Source organism: Dermacentor andersoni, chromosome 1 (assembly GCF_023375885.2).
Source record: "Dermacentor andersoni chromosome 1, qqDerAnde1_hic_scaffold, whole genome shotgun sequence".
Taxonomy (NCBI): domain Eukaryota; kingdom Metazoa; phylum Arthropoda; class Arachnida; order Ixodida; family Ixodidae; genus Dermacentor; species Dermacentor andersoni.
The window spans coordinates 81,368,178-81,386,048 of record NC_092814.1 but is presented as its reverse complement, the minus strand read 5'-3'; the positions used below and the strand labels follow the sequence as shown (position 1 = coordinate 81,386,048).

The 17,871-nt window shown below is 43.4% G+C and overlaps 1 protein-coding gene across 1 annotated transcript in view; it reads right to left on the bottom strand.

Moving 5' to 3' along the window:
• Window positions 1–1,099: 1,099 nt before the first annotated feature.
• The window catches only part of Pgi (glucose-6-phosphate isomerase), a 31,567-nt gene continuing 14,795 nt past the window's right edge, over window positions 1,100–17,871 (bottom strand). Inside the window, exons 10-15 of the mRNA XM_050194111.3 lie at window positions 16,200–16,362; window positions 9,723–9,799; window positions 4,439–4,567; window positions 2,072–2,147; window positions 1,924–1,990; window positions 1,100–1,799 (exon numbers count right to left, since the gene is read on the bottom strand). Of these exons, the coding sequence (XP_050050068.1) occupies window positions 1,676–1,799; window positions 1,924–1,990; window positions 2,072–2,147; window positions 4,439–4,567; window positions 9,723–9,799; window positions 16,200–16,362 (636 nt within the window). The 3' untranslated portion in view covers window positions 1,100–1,675. The remainder of the gene's footprint in view (window positions 1,800–1,923; window positions 1,991–2,071; window positions 2,148–4,438; window positions 4,568–9,722; window positions 9,800–16,199; window positions 16,363–17,871) is intronic.

The window sequence follows — 17,871 nt, the reverse complement described above, 5'->3', positions numbered from 1 at the left end:
ACATCTTCTGTGTTCTCCCGTGCGTGCATTCACATAATCAGTGCTCTTTTTTCTTCCCCCTCTCCCCAAGGCTACATAATCAGCCGCCTTTGACCTCAATAAACAGTTGCAAGTAGCACCTTGTCCCATCTTGGTTCCTTCTTAGTGTGCCGTCACTGTTGGCGCTTCATCTTTTGAAAGCTAGCCCCACAACGTCTTCTACTTAAAGCATAAAATTATCAAAATACAATATTTCTACACTTTTCGCCTTCTAAGCTATTTTTTACTTCTCAAATACTGCCTTCAAAAGTTTCATAGTGTCTACTGCATCTTTGACACCTAAATTAATTTCTTCCAATACGAGAAATAATGATACATGGTATGTTCCGTGGTTTCGTAATAAATATAGCCAGTCATTACAATGCAATCTACCATACATTTTAAATAAATATCAAGGTATATATGCTTCCTCATCCAAGAAACTTCGAATGCATTTTGTAAACATGTGATCACTGACAGTTTATCATTTATCAGATCCAATTGTGTTTCCATTTCACAACCCTTACAGACACACATTGTATTGAATATGTTTTCTCTTAAGTCTCTTATCTAGTGTCTATATCAGAGCAAATTGTGCCATCTTTTTGTAACCCTTCTCCACATATATTTCTTTCTTCCGGTAAATCAAATTTTTTCTCTAAGTCTCTATTTTCGGTCGTGTTTTTGCATTTATGCAAGTCAAATTTATTCCGAGTGTCTAACAATATAACTTTTAGATGCAACCACCATGTATGCCTTGTAACAGACCATTGTCCCAGTCAAGCTCTTCTTCCATCAGCTTTTAGCCTGCGGTATCCACCAGAACACTTGTATTTATAGAAATAAATCTGTATTGTATTGTTCAGCCTTGTGTCATTTTCCCACCTTTAGGTATCAAGCTAAATGATTGTATTACTTGAGGCCAAAGCATACTCTTGTAGTGCCCACAACTATATGGTCACCGACGAGAGAGAAAGCCTGAGTGAACGGTGCCTTATGCACATTGGCTGCAATTGATCTTTAGTGGAATGCACAATCTGTTTCACTCCCTGATCTTCACGATCAATTTATACAAGACAGGTAGATTAACATGACATTTATTTTCTTTAAGTACACCACAGGAGTACAACACACACACACACCTATGAATTCCAACAATTACTAATGAAAACTACAGGGAGAAGGCAGCAGAATATAGGCCGCAACTTATGCATATAAAGTCCTATTCCCATTTGCCTGTATCAGACCTATTGCAAAATGTATCGGTTAAATAGAAACAAATAGAACAAGCTGAGCAATCACTTTATTGAAATAACGCAGCTGCTCACTACTGGAGCAGTACCACTCAAGCAGCATGCTCTCTGAATGTGCACTTATATCTGAACACCAGTCGTACTTTACTGCAGATGTTTTAGAACCATAAACTGATGGTAACTAAACATATTCTTCTTTCTGTATTATAATGTCTGTAGTTTCCGAAGTACATCTATTTCTTCTGCTTGATGTTTGCTAGAAAACTCTGGAACATTTTTACAATGCAAGCTTCATTGACATGCCTTTCACAGCTTCCGGATGACTACTTTTATTGAAAATTAAGTTTGATGCTGCTCAGCTGAAAATGTTTCTTTAAATCATTAAGTGTATTGCCACCAAAGAGCTACTGGTTGAATGACTTAATGAAGTTGATCAAGCCATTTGTCGATGAATCATGAGTGGACACCTCATTCTTGCCTTTCAGCTCTGGCTGGATGACTTTGGCCAGTTGCTTCCCGAGTTCAACACTGGAAAACAAGGTCACTTTAAAATGTTATATTTTTCTAGCAGAAACATAACACAATAGCAATTTTTTTTTTGTGCATGTATATGTGAGTAGGGGTAGAGCATTGTGTGCAAAGAGAGACATACCCCCACTGATCAAAGGAGTTGATGTCCCACATAATGCCTTGAGTGAAGATCTTATGCTCGTACATTGCTACAAAATGAAACATGATTTTTGTACGAAGTTTTCAGGGAAGTCAAATAGAAGTACTGCTTGAATCGTTGATGTACTTACCAATCAGCATCCCTAGGTTGAATGGTGTTACCTTATCAACAACAATAGAGTTAGTTGGTCTGTTGCCTTCAAAAACCTTTAAAAGATGGGATACAAAAAAATAACCGTTGTGACAAAGCCAGAAGCAGCAGGAATCCATACATCTTTTCAAGCATGCATCATGTAAAGCTTCATCAATTTTATAAAGCTGCCATAGCTAAAGTTGTTGCAGGGCAGTGAAGAGTGCACACACTCAGGGTGTCTACCAAGTTGACATTTCCAAATTCCCTGAGTTCTCCAGGTTTTCCCTGAGTGCCGTTGCACACTTCCCTGAGTGATGCAGAACTATGTTTTATGTCAAGACGGGCTGAAACCATATCGCCTGGTGCTGTCACTCTCTAGTAAGCACATGAAAAAAATAAAAAAGCTACTTAATCCAATTTGAATACTAAGGAGTAGTGTTTATGTTATTCAAAAAGAGAATAGAAGGCAGGGGTTAGTAAAATGCACAGCAAATAAAGTGTCTTCGAAAAAAATTGCAAATGAAGTCGGACATTCACAAATACGAATAAAAAGGAGATGCACATAGAAGCAAATATATTCGAATATGAGCTATTTCTATCAACTGATAGCAAGCTCAGTGGTATGAGGCCCGAACTCTGTCACAATTGAGATTCTCTCTCAACCGCTCGTAAGTCAACCTCAACTGTCCTGACATACTCTCAGCCCACGCACGACGCCTGAGTGTTGTGTTTCACTGCTTTAAAGAGTTTATTTTGGTTTGGATGAGGGACACCTGCATCTCGGCATCAGCCAAAATTTTGTTGTTTGAGCTCAAACTTCTTCAAAACGGCGGCAGCAAGCTTCCTTTCCCGTTTATTCCTCAATGCATACATCATTTCTGTTCTTGTCCTCCTTCTGCCACTCGTTCACCCGAAGGACCATTTGAAGCACCTTGGTCACTTGCACAGTCCACGACAGATTTTTAGAACTCCCTAGAGGTCGGGAAAACGCTCTAAAAATCGGCCAGTTGGAAACAAATTAATGCGTGTCATTTACTGCCCTTAGGGGCTCAAACCGCGACAGGCACGTTCGAAAACGCTCTGAAGGCCTGTCGGTACACATATTAGGCATATCGGCGCTCGTACTGTGAATACAGGGTGCACGCATGTATAATTAAGGAATGCATACTGTGTTCCGTGGCAATAGCCCCTTCCCACGCTTGTTATGCTTCACTGCAATACTTTTGCGTATGCTTCACCATGTAACATTTCTGTACAGAGGCGAAGCTGACTTTCGGAAACGGCATCATGCAAGGCACCGTGTTTTCTAAGTTCCTAAGCCAATCACGAGGACCACAAATTTGGAGTCCGCGCCATTGCTGACAGCAGCTAATTCTTTAAATAAAAACTCGGCACCCAACGGCAAGAAGCTTCATAGCGAACGTCGAAGCAGCTAGGTCTAGCGTTGCCGCAGTGGTGGCAACGGCTGCCAGCGGATCTGCGTGCGAGAGTGCCGGTTCTAGGTGGCGAAGTAATCAAAACGGCAGCGGTGGTACCTTTGATTATTGCCGTTTCGGACCCGCGGTCACGGCAAAACGTCCAGAAAATCGGACGGCGAAGAGTTCTTGCGTCCGAATTTTCACACGTTCCGATACGTTGACTCTATGGGTTACGTGGCGGTGCCGCGAAGCCGTCCAAATTATCGGGAATCCGGAAAGTCGGTCGTTGACTGCACACTGGCAACTCCTCCAGCCGACGACAGCGCGTCAAAGACGATTCATTACGATTCCTGTCTGTTGCTCGAGCCAGCATTACCGCAACGTTCGACCCTTTCAATAAAATTGGCGCTAATTTTCCCTGACAGAGGCCCATATTCCCCGAGTTTTCCCTGACTTTTTCCAGACTACTCAATATCCCTGAGAATTCCCGGTTTTCCCGGTTGGTAGACACCCTGACACTGCACCAGTGGGTATGGAAAGTTTGTTTTCCTGTGTGCTATTGCACATAATGGCAGCCAAATTTTAGTGCTTAACACCACTAAAATTTATCAAACAGACAGAAAAGAAGCAAATCCTAGAAGTCACCTCCACAAGTGATGGTCATGGCATTTTCCTTCAATAGTTCTATTCATCTTGCCTCTGTTTGTAAAGCAAGTAAACACCTACTTATGCTGCCATAACTTTCCCACATCACTGAATGCTGCTACCAGACCGCTTAGAGTTTAATAAACGCCAAAATTATTCAACACAAAAATATTTTCCATTTGAAAACACCACTCTAAATATAACCTTCATTCTCAGTATATACAGTAAAATTCATTAGCAATTAAAACAGACACACTCTCAGTTTTACATAAACTCCTTCCACTGTTGTTGGGCAAACTTACCTTGTGCGGAAGAATTTTCTCAAGTACATCTTTACTCATTCCAGTTTTCTCCAACTCAGCTTTCGCTTCTTCTTTTGTCTTCCCTTTCATGAGAGCTTCTGGCTGAGCAAGGAAGTTAGCCAACAGGATCTACATATATATAAAGAAAATATCAAAATAATGGCCAGTGACATAACCAGAAATTTATTTGGGGGGGGGGGATCTGTGCTGACAACTACCACTCCTCCCTCTCTCTCATCTCTCTGTGTGTCCGTGTACATGTGTATGCTCGTGTGTGGAGGTTGTACACCACAAGCATGCTTTAACAATGAGGATGCAGATTTTTGCATTGCCGAAACAACACCTTGCTTCATCATCATCAGCAGCCTGGTTATGCCCACTGCAGGGCAAAGGCCTCTCCCATACTTCTCCAACTACCCCGGTCATGTACTAATTGTGGCCATGTTGTCCCTGCAAACTTCTTAATCTCATCCGCCCACCTAACTTTCTGCCGCCCTCTGCTACGCTTTCCTTCCCTTGGAATCCATTCCGTAACTCTTAATGACCATCGGTTATCTTCCCTCCTTATTACGTGTCCTGCCCATGCCCATTTCTTTTTCTTGATTTCAACTAAGATATCATTAACTCGCGTTTGTTCCCTCACCCAATCTGCTCTTTTCTTATCCCTTAATGTTACACCTATCATTCTTCTTTCCATAGCTCGTTGCGTCGTCCTCAATTTAAGTAGAACCCTTTTCGTAAGCCTCCAGCTTTCTGCCCCGTACGTGAGTACTGGTAAGACACAGCTGTTATAAACTTTTCTCTTGAGGGATAATGGCAACGTGCTGTTCATGATCTGAGAATGCCTGCCAAATGCACCCCAGCCCATTCTTATTCTTCTGATTATTTCAGTCTCATGATCCGGATCCGCAGTCACTACCTGTCCTAAGTAGATGTATTCCCTTACCACTTCCAGTGCCTCACTACCTATTGTAAACTGCTGTTCCCTTCCGAGACTGTTAAACATTACTTTAGTTTTCTGCAGATTAATTTTTAGACCCACCCTTCGGCTTTGCCTTGCTTGCTTAACCTTGCTTGCTTAAATGCTGACAAAAGTTTTTAATTGCTAAGGCGTGCAGCCATATTGCATCAAATTATGCTGTCATCCTTATGCTACTCTTAAAACTGATCTTATTAAATTTGTTTTTTTCGATTACGAATTGATGCATTTATTAAATGTACATCGATTACCTAGCTGGTACATGACTAGGAAAAATGAACAGTGCTAATAATGGGGCCAAATAAAAGCAAAACAGCACACTATCATGTGTCTTCTTGTTTGCAGGCCAGACTTGTTGCAGCCCAGGTAACAGTGCAGATCATAGTTGTTTTCCAGCCAGGTCTTCTAGCGAGTGGTTCGACCACGGCTACGCACGGAAGAGGGCGGGCACTATTTTGCAAGTCATCTATCACTCAATCACGCTTTCAAGGTTGTGGGCATGTTACATTATTGTAGATTAAAAAATACAGGAATGAAGCCTTGCCTTAAGACTTTGATAGTATCATATGATGCAAGTTTCACTCACTTTCGATGACCTGCTGTCAGACTTGTTTGAAAAGATGTTTAGAAGTAACTTGCCATCATGGTATTGTAGTCATCGTGCGACGTATATTGTTATTTGATCACACTCAGGAATTGACGAGGCAGACAGTCCAAAGCAGGGATGCTTCCTGTTAGCCTTTGTGACACCTACAGCATCTGTAGTTTGTAGTGAAATAAGTGCCAGTAGCTCCGAGAGATTTGAAAGCGTCTTGATTCCCGAGACCCATCTATTCTGAAAATTGCCGAGACTTCTATTTAGGATGGGCTCTCCACAGCAAGCAGCACATGTCAGGATGGGGTAGGGCCACGGCCGTCTAGTGTTGAGCGCTCGGGCAGTGATGAGACTCTTCCTATATCCGTAATTATCCGCCAACTTTGTTCTTGACGCCTTTTATGCACGTTCCCCCCCCCGTTGTCCTCGTATCCATCACCTCACTCCCCTTCTTAAAATTATTTTCCGTTAGTCACTGTCACACTCAACATTCACCGAGTTATTGACCAGTGCAGCGGCCCCTAACATTCCTATATTTCTGTTTCTGCGTGGACTTCGAGGCCATTCACCTACCTGCCCTCCCACCTGTTTGTTGTGGCGGTTTGTTAGCTTCCCTGGCCCAGCACCCTCGTCGGCGTTATAATTTGTCGTGTGCAAATCGGCATTCTGTAGGTCTTTCTTTCTTGCCCCATTTTAGAGTGCAGCTCTTAGGCATCCATTCGTGCGTTGAGCATCGGCTTGCCTTGACCTAAACGAGCGAGTGAGCACAGCGAAAGATGAAAACGAAGCGGAATCCAGCGGGAGATGAAAGAAGAGAGCGTGAGAAGAAGAACGGTGGAGGAGTATGACGAAAGGGTGAGGAGGAAAGCAGAGGGCCGCACGAGACTATGAGATGGCGTTATAGTATCAGCAATCTGATCTTATGCACGACGTGAATTGTGTCATACTTTCTGGAAACCACACAGGCACAAGCAATTATACTGGAACCTTCAACAAGTAATGTATCAAAGATGACGTGCTTGACCCACAGATCAGATTTTCGATGACCACCGACTCTGCTCACCGCTATCGTTGTGCTTGAGTGTTACTTGGTTTGCAACGCTTTGTTCCGTTTGCAACGTGCCGCACGAGACAGATTGTCCGCTGTTACGTTTCGCCTACGACGCGCGGTATAGCCGGCGCGGATGCAACGGACGCCGGGGCTTCGTTCAAAGCGGCGGACATTTTGGCCCGTTCGGAGCTGCCGCAAAGCCTCCCCGCCAAGCGCGTCCAGGCGTGTTTCAGTGCCACGTGTCTTCGTGTGTGCGTGTGTGCGTGTGTGTGTGTGTGCCCACGCTTGTCAAAGCGCGGCAGCCGGGGAGAGGAGCTTCCCAAGTGTGAAGCGAGGAGGTCTGTCCGGCGCCGGCAAGGCGGATGCGTCACTACACTCGTCTCAACTTGTCTCTCAGCTCGTCCGTGCCCCGCCGTCACGTGGTCTCGTCACGAGGCCTTCCTCTTGCCCTCAACTCCGAGAGTATAAGAGCAGCTGCCCCCGGACGCCGGGAGAGAGGCTCCGATTTCTTCTGTTGAGTAACGTGCTCTCCCGTCTCTCCACTTCGGTCGACCTGACCGCCCGCTCTTTTGCGATGTTAGAATAAACAAGTTGTTCTGTTACCAGTCGACTCATGCTTTGCCGGGACCTTCGGATGCTTCCAGTTGTGCCCCAGGCTGCCAGGCCAACGCTACCCTTGGGGCTTGCGACCCAGATTCTAACACCGCGCTGACAAATGTATTGCAAAATGAAAAGACGTACAGTAAAACCTCGTTAAACCATACCCGCCTAAACAGTAATTTCGTTTCAAAAGTAGTAAAGTCAAATCCCCGACTAAGCTGCCATTGAACATAATGCATTTTGTACGCATAAACCGTACCAGCTTATTACGAATGTATCGGTTAACATGTAGTGCTTGCGCTTTTCATAGAGCAATCACGGCGGTAGGTTGGCCAGACAGAAGAAAGAGTCTCAGAGATCAGAATGACCTCCAAGCGCAAATGCAGAGGGCGCTTGGAAGGGTGACACCACATTAACATCAACATCATTTCGGTGCCGAGCCAGAAAGCGTGGCTGGCTATTTGTGGCCTGCGTTTTGGCGTCGAAAAGCAAGAAAAAAAAATTTGGACATCGCTTGTGCTATTGAACTTGGCACGAAGTAAGTGCTGGCATGCGAGAAAGATCTACCGTTGACTACGGTGTGTGGCATTTGGAATGCGAAGTAGAAGATGCTCGGCAGTGCTGTTGGGACCGCGAAAAAATGTCGGCCAAGAGGTTCAACTTTTCGAGGTTCGACTTTTCGCTATCGTTGCTTGTTATTGCCGAAGTGTCGCCTAACAATAGTGATGAGGATGACACAAAAAGCGTCAGCACGAACGATTCAGGCCCGTCAGTGGCACAAGCTGCACGTCACGTCAGCCTCATGCGGGTGTTTGCTGGCAAAAGGGAGCTGGCGGAAAAGCTGGCTTGCAGCTTAAATGAGTTTGAGGCAGCTGTCATCGCTGCTAGGCCGCCATGGCATCAAATGAAGATAACAGACATAACAGACAAATACTGCATGTATTTTGCTCTTTCATCGCACTCTCTCAGAGTTCTGCTTTTGACAGGTAAGTGGGCGATCTCACGCTATTTCAGTTAAGCAGTACTACCGTTTAGTACATACTTTTTCCAAGCAGTGGGCAACTATGGTTTAACCAGGTTTCACGGTATGGAGTTGCGCTCACATTTCGCATTAAGAAGTTTCGTAATCATCGGTTAATTTTTTTGCTGTTTTCATTCTTAGCAGCATGTACAAGCTAGCCTAACCACAAGCTCTTCTCAAGTTCATCAGCATAATGAAAGTCAGAGACGAGGGAAACAAAAAGAAGAAAAAGAAAGGGCAGAGGGGTGCCTATGATGCGTTTACTAAACAAGCAAGTCTCAATATTTTCAGAATGATTTTCCTCCGTGCAGCATGGCCAACAATTCGTTCAAGTACCAGAAATGAGAAGCTCTTCAATGACACGAAGGCCTGGTGGGAAGCAACAATGTCTCCAAGTTTTATGCATGAGCTCGTCCCATCTTTATTTGTGTGTGGAATTTTTAGCACTAATCCCGCCTAAGCAGTTATGGTTAAGACGACTGGGAATGAGGTTGAGGCGTGCCATAAGTAGGGCCGCAATGTTCTGTGCATGGGAGAGGGCATTTCCCCCATGAAACCCTCCCGCTTTTGGGCCACCACTAGCCCTCACCTTGCTATCACATTAAAGCTTTCCCTTTCATTTCCATCACTCTTTCAGAGCCCACCTCCTGAAACTTTCTGTTTCATGGAAAAGGGGGAAGGGAGGGGAGGTTCATTTGATTATTTTTTCGGGGGGGGGGGGGGGGGTCTAGTCTCATCCCTTGGCTATGCCAATGATAATGGCATTACTGTTTCTTCATGGCACTGTGAAGGTGTTGGTATGTGTGCCCATGAATGAAAGGATGTGGACCACTGGTTCCTGAAATGAACTCCTAAGCAGCAATGCATATAAACTATGGAACTTATTTGAGAAGCGTAGCCTAAGCTTGGCTGTGGAAACGGCACAATCTGTAGAAATTACTGTGCATAGCTATTCTGACAATATAATTCACCTATTTTTATGGGATTCAATGTCCATATAACTTCGCTCATAAAGGTACAGCAGACTGAAAAACTTGCCTCGTGATGAGTTCCATGACTGATTGGGTTGTGAGTTTTGACCGGTGCAATGAAATCGCAGGGAATCAGCCGAGTTCCTACAAAAAAGAAGGAAATTTTTGCAAGGACTAAGGTACCAATAAATGTGCAAATCAGTTATGACCTATATTGCAGAATATTTGGCCTGAGCAGGCGTACATGAGTGCAAAGCAAAAAGATTGCCTGAAGTTGTAATAAAGATGTTAGTACTACAACTGACATTTTTGTCAAGAGGAAGAGTTGGACAGGTCAAGTAATGAGCAGATAACCTGTGATCTCTAAGTAACACAATGGGTGCCAAGGGAAACTTAAAAATACAGCCAAAGGTGGCAGAGGATTAGGCGGTGCAATGAGTTTAAGAAATTTGCAGGCACACGATTGAATGAGCTGATGAAAGAAAGGGGTAACCCGAGATCACGAGGAGAGGTCCTGCAGTCGACATAAAGACATAGATGATGATGTTGACTGTACCCGACTCCAACGTGCAGGTATCTTCTGAAATGCAGTGTTCTTGGCAATGCATATTATACACTGGTGTTTTAATGAACACCAAGTAACCCCTAAAAACAGAGTAATACAGATAAAGAGCATTTAATGCGAATGAGATGTAATCGCAGGAAATGTGAGGGCATGAAATCAAAATGCATGACGAGATCACAAAGTCTAGCTGTGTAACAAAATTGTAAAATTCAGTGGCAGACGAAGAGGATGCAACTGCAGTTGTACAATGAGGATGCAAAATCTGATTGCACAATGAAATCGCAAAAACCAGTTACACAATGAGAGAGCATGAGACCTGGTTTATGTTAAGAGATGAGGGTGCACAATGAGAGATCTGAACTGTATGTGAAGTTAAGATTCAACCACATTTTAGCTTGATACTATATGAGCACCTCCAACACTTGACATTTATGTTGATCTTCTGTATTTCAACACCATCATTTGGCAGTGACAGCTTTTTCCTCTTATGATCCATCCTGGAATGAGGTGTACAATCCATCACTTCAGCAGAAGTGCAGTGGTAAGAATTGGAATACCTACCTCGCAAAAGAAAATATATTTTCCCATGTAGTTAAATTCAATTGACAAAATTTATTGTCAACTATATAAGAGTAATACGCAGGTGAAGTTATGCAAAGTTATTTCTTTACCTTAATTTAAGAAGCTGGAAATATCTTAATGATGCTAAAGATGTTAGATGCTCTAAGATATGTTCCAATATGTTTAAACATGTTTTCTGTGCATAAAGGTGCTGAAACGGTACCGGTTGTTTAACGTTCTTGTATTTTACACCAACACAGATACAGGTAAGTGCTCCACCAATAAAACTGTTTAATGATCAGTGATGAGTTATAATTGCACATATTAAAATTTTAATTAACTGCTTTAGGGTAAACATAACTACAGAAGTACAACCAGACATTGCTCAAGGTAGGTCCATTTTGTAGGAATCCCAATCCACCAAGAAATTCATTGGCGTTCCACAAGTTTTTGTACCACAGTGCTTAAAGAAACCCTGGTGAGAAAATAAGTGGAACATTAAAAGGAACCATATTTGCAATCAAACACAACCTTCGCGGTACTTTTGCTCCTTCAATGCCTTGCACTGCGTGTGGTGTGTTTCTTTTTCTACGTCTTTCATGTTTTTAGCACTAAGATTTTATTAAAGGGGCCCTGAACAACTTTTTATCGAGCAGGAGAAATGCATTTGAAGTTAAAATAGGCCATTTCAGAAATACTTTGTCGCTAAATGTACTTCAATGCGTTCAGCAGAAGCAGAGTTATTGGCAATCAAACACGGCCTTCGCGGTGCTCCCGCTCCTTCAATGCCTTGCACTGCGAAAGCTACAGCAGAGCAGGGCATGCCCACAATGCTCTTCCTTCTAAATGTCACCATGGCACACACTTCAATTTTCATTTTGGATGTTAACGTAGATGCCACTACTTCCGATTTTGGTGCCCACGACACAATAAACGTAAGCCAAACGCGATTGTTCTCAGTGAGCCGAGTGCGCTTAGCCGGTGGACTTGTCACAGCATCTTGCCGCAGCCGCAGTATCTATGCTATGTAGCAGACTGCAGCTACCAATAGCAGCCAAGTAAGGGAATCCACTTTATTACAAAATAAAGCGCCCTGATGAGACTGAGGAGCAGGCTTCTGTTGATAAGAGAGCACTTGAGAGAAAGGTGACTTCACGCTCCGCTTGCGAGCTCCACACACCGCGTACGACAGCAAAACTTAGCCGATATTCTTAGCAGCGTATGGTATCCGCGGACTATGTTATTTCACCAAGCTCGAGGGGTGGTTCAGGACCCATTTAGTGCATTTTGCCACAAGTTTGCTAATGGTATATCCCAAAATTGACGCCAGTGTTGAGATACCTAACTAGGCATGCCTTGAGCACCAGCTTTAATTCTTCAACTGTAGCATGTTCACTAAAGTGATTAATTTAGTGACTACTGTGAGATTCATGTGCTTTCACACTATGGTAGACTTCACCCATAGCAGAGTGCAATTGGTCACCGACAAAATGACATCGTTACTTCTGCTGCACTGTACTGGAACTCTCTGGTACTGGCTGCAATTACTGGAAAAATTTGGCATGCATGTTGTTTCTTCCTCAGTTCTCCTGATAGGTGCTCTGAGGGATAAAAATTGTGGTGTCTAATGTCCCAAAGCTGCACGGTATGCCGTGTGAGATGCTATAGTGGTAGTGGTGTGGGGTCTCTGGATTAATTTTGACCACGTGGGGTTCTTTAATATGCTCCCAAAGCATAGTACAGAAGCGTTTTTGCATTCCAGCGCCATTACAATATGGCCACAGGGCCGGAAATCGAATTCTTGACATCATGCTGAGTAGCAGAAGCTTTGAGAGATACTTAAAACAACATTCTTCCAAGTTCTAGAGAATGCTCTTGCAAATTTAAGCAAGAAACACGAGACACCACTTTCAAGGATTGTACATTATGAAATGGTATAACGCAACGTCACAACTACATGACATCGTGCTGAGTAGCAGAAGGTTTGAGGGGTACCTAAAGCAATGTTGGTACAACTTCTAAAGAATGTTCTTGTAAATTATGAGCAAGAAACATAGGATGCCACTTTCAAGGATTGTATAGTATTATGAAATGTTATACTAATCTATAGCCATGTCTACATCATTTTACATGCAATAATTTCGGAAAAATAACAACTTGCATTGTTGTGGGAGCGCACTTTAGCTGAGGAACAAATGAGCATTCAAATGGTTAAACATTTCGCCTTAAAATGCACACTATTGTGCAAGAACACCTGTTGTAAAGCATGGCAGTGCAGGACAGTACCCACACAGCAAACACTATTGCTTAGGGCTACACATGTGTTTAGATATTTCAGCAGAAATCCAATCATATGATCCCACGTAAATACAAGTCTGAATTACAGTCACACATTCTGCTGCTATTTGACAAGTTTACTGTGTCCTTTTAAATACATAAGTTCGAAATCTCCAGCACACAGCTTAAAGAAGCACTTTTCAGGAAAACGTATGCAATAAATGAAAACATTATATATAGCGCTGTATTTACAGGCTGTTGCCTCTCCACAGAGCCTGAACTTTCCTTGAGTATATGCATCTTTTCACATTGTTGAAGTTTAACTTTTGGACAATTTATTTCATTTACCTGTTTCATTAGTGCCTATAGAAATCGACCAAATTGATCTAGAGTTTTTGTATGCACTGTTAAACATTTCCGTTGAAATTCTACTACAAACACCATGCACGATCTGAATTACGATGACTGAAACCTTGACTTTTTGTCAGATTTGGCCATTTGTGGCAGACTGGGGAGTCTAAAAAAAGTTGCAGTTTTGCCTAAAAGGCAAAGCATGGATTGCGATAGCAAATTAGTAGACAGCTATATGAAGTAAGGATATTAGTTTTTTATCAGCTACATAAACTTGTAAACATTCACTTACTAACTAAATTAACAAACATGGTGTCACACGTGCAGAGGCAAACAGAAACACATCTCACTCGATAAGTGCAGATAAGTGTGATAAGTGCAGGCTGTCAGAACACTGGCTTGAGGAAGAGTGGCAAGCAAATTGACCTTCGTGCTGCCTCTCGCTTCAACCCGAGCTAAGCAGTGAGAACACAGCGCACACGAAAGTACGAGTCCTTGGCGCACCAAGACTGCGCCCACCGTAGATCGCTTTCAAGATAGGGCCTGCGCGGCTGACTATTCATCGCAGTTCGCTTTCAAGATAGAGCTCGCGTGGCCGCACTCTGCCACGTCATATGCAGCCGTTGCCGGAGTAGAATGCCCCCACCCCATGATGCCTTGCACACGGTGGAAGACAGCGTGCTTCCTCCTTAGCGCGCGCGAGATCAAGCCGTCATCCTCGGCTCACCCTCGCACCTACAGTATACGGAGTGTGGCCATGGTGTTATCACACTCAAGACTTTATACGGAACCTCATGGCGACACCAAAGGTGGAAATGCGCCTGGAGTGTCCACATAACTGATATCGCAATAATAAAGCTTCAACTGGAGGCATCATCAAAGGTAGACTCCAGAGCTCTTAGCACTTCCTTAATAAGACAATGCGAAATTGGCAGTTTGGTCAACTCGACAACATACTTTTCAACTGACAGCAGCAGTGAAGAAAAAGAAGCTTCCCTCAATGTTGCCTAATTTTCCGATCGAACGTCTAGGCTATTTTAACCATGTGTCAAACAACGGTAGATGGTCACGAGTGCACATTATTTTGATTATTTTGTTAGACTAATATCAAGTACAACTTTATTTTTGCCACTGGAGTTGCTTTTTTACATCAGCTTTTCTACAGCATATGTACGAATTACTACAAAGAATCCTTCCCATCTTGTGGGGTTTTCACTCACACAAGAACATGTAGTCGATTTCAGACCGAAACTTTACTAGCAGTTTAATCTCTTACATTTTGAACACTGGCTGTGCAAGTGCCTTGTTATATATGGACCATTAATTAGCATCGGTCAAGTTCTCCAAACACAACTCGCTGTCACATTCCAATTATGGTGCACGGGTGCGCGACAACCGTGCTACCGGACCCGCCAGACAGGTTGGCTATCCCACCCTCGTGTGCCGTGCGTGGAGTTTTTGTCTACCCCTGCGTCACGTTTCTCGAAATAGCAGCTGGAAGCCGGCATGGTTCGAGGTAATTGACACCCGCAGCACTGGAAGGTCGTTCAAGGACGACTCATCCCCTCCAGCTGAACGCCTTCTAGGCAAAGATACAATGCCAGACGGAGGCAGCCATTGCAGGATAGAGCTCAGGGAGTGTCCCCATTGGCCGAATATGACGCCACTTGCACGGGCCCTACGATTAGATGAACACTACGATACCTGTACGAGCTCGACAATTGGATGAAAATGACATGACCCGACGAACTGAAGGGGTTATAAGCCAGAGAACCATTGGAAAGAGAGACTTTCTTGCCGCAGGCCGCAGCATCTGCTTTGCTACCGGCCGTAACGATGACTTCTTACTGTTATTTTACTTGTTTCTAGTACAGTTTCTACCCGTTTCTAGAACTTCGGCCAACTCCGGCATGGAATAGCAGGAACAAATAGCCCTTATTCATTACTGTACCATATTGTGAAACACTTCACGTAACTGAACAAGGCATGTGGAGGCTCCAGCGCCAGTTGAACGCACGCTAGACCTTGCTTGCACAGAAGAGCTGATTAAATGCACCAATCGAGTATGAGGAAGCTTCTGCATGTCCCTAATCTGACAACTACTGCTTTGCAAGCCTAAAAGATGCTGTCAAAAGCAACATATGTGCCTGCTGCACTGCATAAAAACAAATGCTCACCATAGTTTAGAAACTTACTCATTTTCACATTTACAAAGCTATGGCTTTCCCACATATCATGGGCAACACTATGGCTAATACTAATGCCACAAATCTTCACGATTTTTTTGTGATCTGTCTTGCAAAAGTAGGGAACTAGGAGCACGCAGGATATTTTGTACATTTCAGATTTTTTTTGCACTCAGTACTTGTCCTAAAAATAGCTAATTATTACTTTGAGTCGTGTTCATTGAGGTGTTTCTTTGAATTTGCACATAAGAATTCTAAAAAACTGTCTGAGCAATTATTGCTAGTTTACATTCATTCAAAACACCAGTGATGAGGTTATAACTTTATTTATTGCGCTATACGTTGAGAGTGCTACGCCTTGAAATATATGTTAAACATAAAAGCCTTCAAAATGAGCACATTTCTAGCAATAACGAGAGAGTTACGTAACAGGTGCCCTCACCAGAAGCATTTCATCATGGCTTCAGTCTAACAGCACCAAGAACACAACAGATGCCAATAAGCATTTCATGCAGGTGTGCTTTTTAGTTTAATTACCATAAACTGACATCAGTAGAGTCAGCCTTCAATAATCAAACAATGCCATTTTTCATGAGACACGTACCCTGATGAATGAGCTGGTAGAAAGCATGCTGCCCATTGGTGCCTGGTTCACCCCAGACAATGGGTCCCGTTGTATATGCTACTCTCTTTCCACTTCTCGTAATGTATTTGCCATTAGACTCCATGTCACCCTGCTGAAAGTAGGCTGCAAATCTGTGCATGTACTGAAAAGAAGATACTAGATTACATCAGAATCTGGCACAGTAATCTATAAAATAAAAAACTCCAATCCTAAAAATGTTCAAGCAAGCATTCAAAAGAAATGGAAGTCACTGCTTTATAAGAGGTGCACGAGATATGTACTTGAAAACAAACTGACTGCAGGGAAAGCAACAATAACGCCAAGAAAATAAAATATTTTTGCAACACAACTGCTTGTTTTGAGGTGGAGAATTGATGGTGGAGCAAGAAATCTTGAAGGTAGCTCTTTTAGATGGCACAAGCTATGAGACTAATACAAAATAACACAGAGCCCTTTATTTTCCACGTAGAAACATGCCACAACTGTGAGTATGCAAGACTGTTGGCACTGCTGACAACGCATCACAATGAGCACATAAAGAGTGGAAACTCTACAACTACTGCACTGGCCACTGTCACTAAACAAAAACATATGAATGGAGAAAAAAAAAGTGCCACTGTATTCAAACAAACTTATCCTGTACATGCCAGCACCATGCAGTGGGTGCAGCAAAAGCTACAAATTGCATCCGCCAATCGAGAATGAGAAGCAGCTGCATGTGTCAAAAAAGGAGCCCACCCGTTCTCCATAATACCACAATTGTTCTATTAAGCCAGAGTTGCCCACAGCAGGACTAGCAGTGGACAAATGGCAAACCCTTGTCGCTCCTGATTGGCCGCCACATTTTCACTGAGCTGGTTCATGGTCTTCAAAAGCAGCAAACCAACATTCAAGGCTCCAGTCCCACTAAGGGCTGCAGAACTCCACAGGTGAACACTACATTCTATTCCATGACAAGCCTTAATGTGGCATCTTCTGCTGTTTTTCTCACATCAGCTAATCCAGTTACAACACGTTTTGGGCATGAAGCATCCTCTGCTCCCCCTTTTCTGCTTAAAGGTTCTAAATATTAGATTGAGGGGAAACTCAAACTGCACAGTGGGATATAAGGGACACTGTAGTGGAGGGCTCGAGATTAATTTCGACAACCTGAAGTTATTTAATGTGCACCTAAACACAAGTGTTCCTGCATTTCACTCCCATCAAATAGCTGCTGCGGTGGCCAGGAATCGAACCAGCAACCAGCAACAGTGCTCAGCAGCAGAACACCATAGCCACTAAATGACCCAAGCAGGTTGCTCAGAGCTTTTACTTGTATTTTTCTTCCAACACCACTACTTATTTGGCACGGGTTGCCACCAAGATACGAGGTCTGTTAGAAAAGTATCCGACCTCAATTTTTTTTTTGCGAACACCTGATGGATATAAAACAAGCGCGCTTGCATCAGCCAACCTTAAACCTTCGTACGCATGCGCGAATTTTTCCCGCCTGCCGATAGCGTCAGTCGCAGGGATGCAGCGTTTGAGTGAGGTAGTGCGCAGTGCTCTCGTTGGTTTGTTATTGCAAGGAAAATGGCGGAGCGACTGGAACAGCGCTACTGCATGAAATTTTGCCAGAAACTGGGCGACAGCCGAGTGGAAACCATTCGGA